Source organism: Amphimedon queenslandica, unplaced genomic scaffold (genome assembly GCF_000090795.2).
Source record: "Amphimedon queenslandica unplaced genomic scaffold, v1.1 AMPQUscaffold_13340, whole genome shotgun sequence".
Taxonomy (NCBI): Eukaryota; Metazoa; Porifera; class Demospongiae; order Haplosclerida; family Niphatidae; genus Amphimedon; species Amphimedon queenslandica.
Window position 1 is genome coordinate 143862 of NW_003546424.1, and position 6878 is coordinate 150739.

At 31.9% G+C, this 6878-nt stretch overlaps 1 protein-coding gene and 1 long non-coding RNA gene across 2 annotated transcripts in view; both read left to right on the forward strand.

The window, feature by feature from the left end:
* The first annotated feature begins 1261 nt into the window (after positions 1–1261).
* On the forward strand, positions 1262–2142 carry LOC109582990 (uncharacterized). Its single transcript, XR_002185310.1, has 4 exons — positions 1262–1310; positions 1435–1592; positions 1714–1855; positions 2037–2142. It is a non-coding gene; the product is annotated as an uncharacterized LOC109582990 (long non-coding RNA).
* Positions 2143–5678: 3536 nt separating this feature from the next.
* The window catches only part of LOC105313226 (uncharacterized), a 4657-nt gene continuing 3457 nt past the window's right edge, over positions 5679–6878 (forward strand). The window contains exons 1-5 of the mRNA XM_019998086.1: positions 5679–5750; positions 5799–6125; positions 6173–6436; positions 6500–6567; positions 6608–6809. Of these exons, the coding sequence (XP_019853645.1) occupies positions 5696–5750; positions 5799–6125; positions 6173–6436; positions 6500–6567; positions 6608–6809 (916 nt within the window). The 5' untranslated portion in view covers positions 5679–5695. The remainder of the gene's footprint in view (positions 5751–5798; positions 6126–6172; positions 6437–6499; positions 6568–6607; positions 6810–6878) is intronic.

Here is a 6878-nt window from a genome sequence, read left to right on the forward strand (position 1 = left end):
ACATTACCTTCCTGTAAGCTATGATTATTAAGTGCCTCATTTATTTTATGTAGTGAGTATATCATCAACAAGAATAACTTCACCTACTCCCACAAGTACATGTACTCCTACTACTGAACAATGTAAGCAGAACAAATAATTTTAATGCATGTTATTATGTAATCATTAGGTAGTAATATTATTAGTGTATTAGCTATCAGTTTCCCTATCACTGTTATACTGTCAGTAATAATATCATCAGTTTTATCTTCTATCATCACTTATTGCTGTTGTGTATCAAGATCAGTAAAGTCTTACAGTGTTACTAATCCATCAACAGCAGCTGCTGATTATGAGATACCAATGAAAACCAGTTCACTTGAGATGAAGGATAATATGGCGTATGGTCATGTTAGTGCTGGTAATAGATCTACCAGTGGAACAACACCAACAGTTTATGAAACTGTTCAATCATAAACTACTAATTAATGCATGGAATTGTTTTTGTTTATGCATGCATGCATAATAGTTATTCCTTTCATAATTTTGTGTTTTACTTAATTCTTGAGTTTGAAAATAATATGTCCTTTTAATTTCAATTTGTATGTAGCATTAGTTTTGTTAAAAATTTTGCTTTAGTTTAACTTTCACAAATATTGCCATGATAAGAGTTGTCCACATCAGCAAAATATACGTCTATGCAACCATTTATGATTATAATAAACTGTTCATGAATATATCATTGCACCACCCAGCAATGGAGCTTTTCCTGATATTTATGATATTGTTGTCTTGTTCACTTGTAAAATGTAAGCTGTATCATCATAAAGTCTTCTTTATTTTATCTTTATTTATATTTAGGTACACCAGCAGATTTTACTAACTGTCCTACAAGTCCTTTATGTATTAATGAACCAGTTAGTTATCAGTGTAGGGTAGACACTTCTGATTCAGCTAATGCTTTACAATGGAGAGTATTAAATACTACTGGTCGTGTACTTGGGTTTGTTTTGTATACTTCAGGATCTAGTGTGGGAAGCCTGGGATCAATTGGAACTCGATTTACTACTAACCTAACTTCTAGAGCTGGTGGTTCTATTGTCTCTAATGTAACATTTATTGCTACAATGGATATCAATAATTATACTGTGGAATGTAGAGCATTTGATGCTAACTTTCCTGCAGTTATAGGAGCTGATACTTGTTCTATAACATTGATAAAAGGTATGTTTGAATATGATACATATACAGACTATGTTTTGAAATAACATTTACATTTTATAGACAAACCTTTCGAGGAAAAATCATGGTCAGTATCTCCATGGAGTCAAGTATGTGTACATTACTGACATACACACACACACACACATAGCTACAAATGAAAAGAATAGATAATAATTATAATGCCCAACCTATATGCTGTGACAGTGAGTTATTACAATTGTACATTTCTAGTGTTTTCCTGACTGTCATCGTGGTATAAGGAACAGAACAGTAGTTTGTATGACAGTGTCTACTCGTATGATAATGGATGGTTGTATTCCTCCTCCACCTCCAAATGAAGAAACATGTCATCAAAGAGGACCCTGCACACAATGGGTACCTGGACCTTGGTCAAAGGTAAACACTTTTAACACTAACAAATCATATGCCTAATAATTCTGTTTATAATTTTTTAAAGATAAGAGTCTTTGTCCTGATGTTTTTAAAGTACTATTTTTAAAATTTGAATAGTGTTCAAAGTCTTGTGGAGTTGGTTATCAAGTTCGCAGGATCAAATGTCAAGCAACATATGATAGTAGTATCACATTAAATGATGCAAAGTGTTTGACAGCACGTCCTCATGTCTTTAGATACTGTAACATTCATGACTGCCGTAAGTACATGTACATGTATTGTAATATTCCATCAACTTACAATAGATGGTTGTTATGCAATAAGTGATTGATAACATTATTACTTGATTTCTAAGATAAAGACTCTTATATCTAGCGCTTAATTTCATATTAAGGGATTTATTATTATTTGATCACAACTTTTTGTATTTTTATTTATAGCATGTAATGAGTCAAATTTTTGCAAGCTACTTGTCAAAACTGGATTGTGTTGGAGAGCTCAGTATCAAAGAATTTGTCGCTGCACTTGTGGATATGCTCTGTAGGGAATGTATCATATTGATGATACTGTAATTGCTAACAATTGTTATCTTCTATGTATGTATAATTCATGCTACTAATGGATACTTCCATGATTTATACTATACAGTAGTTCAATATTGTTTTATAATTGCATGTTTTGTTTTATTTAATTACGCTGGGTTAAATAATGCTATGTTTACAGTACTGTTACAGCATAAACATTGTTATATTCAGTATAATCTTTCTCCTTTATCAATCATTCACAAATCTCATCTTCAATAAATTAATGAAAATTTGTTGCTATTTAACTTAAGACCTGTAGATATTGAGGGAGTGCTGCATGCATAACATATCAGTTTATCTTGGCATGTGTAGTCATAGCTGGCATTCTTGCATGTCAATAGTAGTCTAATAGTTTACAGTCATGAATTTTTTAGCCACCACCCACAACAATATGAAGCTTTTCCTGACTATGATGTTTTTGTCTTGTTCACTAGTAAAGTGTAAGTTTATTTCCATGAAGCCTTCATATTATTATATTATATTTTAGGCACACCTGAGTTCACTAACTGTCCTACAAGTCCTTTATGTATTAATGAACCAGTTAGTTACCAGTGTAGTGTGGACACATCTGGTGGAGCTAATGCTGTACAATGGAGAGTATTGAATACTACTGGTGGTATACTTGGTGTTGTTACGTATGACACAGGAGCTAGTATAGGAACCCTAGGATCAATTGGAACTCAATTCACTACTAGCCTAACTTCTACTGGTGGTGCTTCTATTGTCTCTAATATAACATTCACTGCTACAATGGATATCAATAATTATACTGTGGCATGTAGAGCACTTGATACTAACACTCCTGCAGTTATAGGAGCTGATACCTGTCCTATATATAATACTGATTGAAGGTATGTAATTTTGTCAATGTAGTGCCAAATATTTAAACTAATTATTTTTTATTCTATGTTGTTGTTTTTAGGTGAACTATATCAGCCTACTGTTGCTCCTAATATATCAGCAATTAATCCTGACAATTATACCATCTCCTGGCCACCATCAACCAATCGTTGTATCATCAGTTACACTGTTTTTATTAATAGTCCAGTTGGTAACAGTTCCTTTAAAAATGTACCAGCTGATACTGGTCTGGTTGTAAATATATCTCAACCATTTGATGATACAGTATATACTATTAGTGTAGCAGCTGTTGATACTGTTGGTAGACAGTACAGGGATCCTGATGATGAAATAATGCTTATAATTGATAGTAAGTAATAATGAGAGTATGTTTATTTATTAATATTATTTATTAATAGTTCCTGAATCTGTAACTAACTTAACATTAAATCAGACTAGATCTAGTCTCAATATTGACGTATCATGGAGTGAAGCAAGTAGCTTAAATATCAATAATAATGAAAATAATTTTGATTTATAGCCAACTGATTCTCTTCGTCCTGAAATATTGACTTATATAATAAGTGTCACTGATAATGTCACTGAATTTGATACTAGTACAATGATATTAGCTTCTACCACTACATACAATATACCTGATGCTACAGTAGGATCAGTATATACTGTTGAAGTGGCTGCTGTTAATGTATTAGGAACTGGTCTTACAACATCAGCTACAATTAGTTAGTTATTGTTAATATTTAAAATTGTTAAAATTTCCTTCAGGCATCATTAATACTTTTGTTCCTACCTCTTCAAGTATAATGGTGTCATCTTCAGCTATTACACCCTCTAGTTCAAGTATGCATCATAAATATACTTATAACTATTCAATACATATACCTAATGAATGACACTGTTAGGTTTGTCTGGCAGCTTTATTGAACCATCAGTGACACCAAGCACATCCTCAGCACCAACAGATGACACTAGTATACTTATTAAATAATAATTAATAACATCATTATTATTTTGTTAAATTCATTCAGGTGGAGGTGAAACAAACAGTACAGTGTACATGGTATAGGAGCTGGTGTAGCAGTGATTGCCATTATTATACTAATACTCATTATTGTTGGTTGTATGATCTGGTGTAAACCTTGGAAAAGAGAGAAAGGTTAGTTCTACTCACTTATGTAAAGTACAGCTGCAATATCTCATATAGAAAACACTACCACCAATACAGTAATATATGATGCACCAGCTGATACAGTACAGGCGGTTCCTAATGTACCAGTTAGTATGAATGCAGCTTATGGAACAGCCACTGGTAGTAGAGGAGTAGTACATACTTCAGATAATGTTAAGGCAACCTGATACTGTTGTATATGAAGCACTACAATAATGGAATGTGTTTGCTATTTTTAGTGACATTAATTCTTACTCTACCAATCATTAATTATTGTTTTGAAAACTGTAGAATTGTAGACCAATTGTTTTTATTTTCTTATTTTTAAATTAGTTTTTATAGTTTAAAAAATCTATACTATAACATAATAAAAATAAAAATTTTTATGGAGCGATTTTTGATGGAATACTCTGTACTATTAATACAGCTCATGGCTATTTTTAAGCAACTTTAAAAATTTATAAAAAAATCCAGATTTGATTGATATCACTTTAAACTTGATAAATAACATAAAAACATGTATATCTACAGAAAAAAAAATGATAAAAATCTAGAATTGTTTTGGAGCAATTTTTGACAAAATTTGGCCAATGACCAAAGGCTATATATAGCCTAGGGTTTTTGGCTGAATTTTGAAGTAACTTAAAAAATTTATAAAAAATCCAATTTTGATTGGAATTGGTTCAAACTTTATATACAACATAAGGACATGTATATCTATCAAAAAAATTATAAAAAAATTTGGACCCATTGTTGACAAAATTTGGACTATAATAGCCTTGTGACAAAATTTTGAAGTAATTATTTTAAATCGTAAAAAAGTCCAATTATGATTGTATACTGCAATATTCATGACTGCAGTAAGTACATGTATGACAAGGTGATGATTATATTAAAATCTAGCTGTAAAATCTTACAATGTTACTATGTTACTAATCAATCAACAGCATAATTTTTACTTAAGTGCTGTAGTTTTTGAAGATGACAATAGAACACTATTCTTTATAATGCCAATTTTTATTTAATTTTGTTGTGTCGTGAAAATTTGTCAAGACAACAGTCCAGTTATGTAAACAGATACAGCATGAATTTCATTGACATTGCTTTATCTTCAATTCATCACTGTCACCACCCACTGAAGTTAGTTATTGTCTTGTTTACTTGTTTAAGTGTAAGTTATATTTTTATGTTAAAGTCAGAGGTGTAGCCAGCTGATGAAGTGAGGGTGGGGCACTATGACTTATTTTATTGGACTTGTGTGCTCAAAGCTCTTTTTTCTCTATCTATAAAAGCCATTTTATGGTGCACTGATAAATTTAGGGTGGGCCTTTATCTGCCCAGGCCTGCCCCTGGCTATGCCACTGGTTAAAGTATCTACTGATATTATTTTAGGTACACCAGGAGAGTTCACTAACTGTCCTATATCTTTTTGTACTAGTGTGGACAGTAGACAATATAAGACACATCATATCTCAACAGCAATATAATGGAGATGATTGTATCTTTCCTGTCTTTTATGTTGTTATTTAACTATCTTGATGGTAATAGCAGGAAATCATTAAAGCTATAAGCTCATTTTTTAAATATAGGCCAACCTCAGTTCACTACATGTCCCAGTGGTCCACTGTGTCTCTCTCGACCAGTTACTTATGAGTGTAACAGTGGATCAAATACTCTTATATGGAGAGTACTAGATACTAATGGTGTTAGTGTTGGTGGTGTAGCTTATTCTGAGTTTGTAGATAATGTTGGTGATACTGAATCTATTGGTGGTCAGTTTATTACTGTCTTGACTGTTGGTGGTTCTTCTCTTGTTTCTAATATAACATTCACTCCTACTTTAAGTATCAGTAATTATACTGTCCAATGTGGAGATGCTACTGGTACATTTGGGAACTGTTCTATAATAATAGCGGGTATGTCATCTGCTGCACTATTTTAACTTGTAGTTATTTCTTTACAGATGTCCCATCTGTTCGTATTCCTGGTAATATCACATTTTATTCTGACAGGCTCCACTTCTCCTGGTCCCCATCAACCAGTCCTTGTTTATCTCATTACAATGTTAATGTTACTAGTATTGAATACACTATCAATACTACTGATACTAGTCTGAGTTTACCAGTACCTTCAACTAATGATACAAACTATTCTATTAGTGTAGTAGCTGTTGATACTGGTGGTAGATATATGGATCCTGTTGATGAAAGAACATTTGTACCTAATGGTAAATAGATTAATGGTGATTCATATTATTATTAATTTTGTTATAATAAATATTTATTAATAGTCCCTGAATCTGTAACTAACTTAACATTAAATCAGACTGGTCTCAGTATTGATGTGTCATGGGATGAAGTAAAAAAATTATTAACTAATAATTTATACTTTTTTATAGCCACCAGTCCTTATGTTTCTCCCTTTATTGAGTTACATAATATATCATAATGTTCCTGATCCTGATACTAATATAACAATACTAGCTCCTACCACTACATACAGTATACCTGATGCTACAGTAGGATCAGTATATACTGTTGGAGTGGCTGCTGTTAATGTGTTGGGAATAGATACTGCTGATTTTGCATCAACTACAATAAGTTAGTTATTGCTCATTATTAACTGAACTACTTTTGACTACTATACATTTCTTACTATTTCTACTTTTT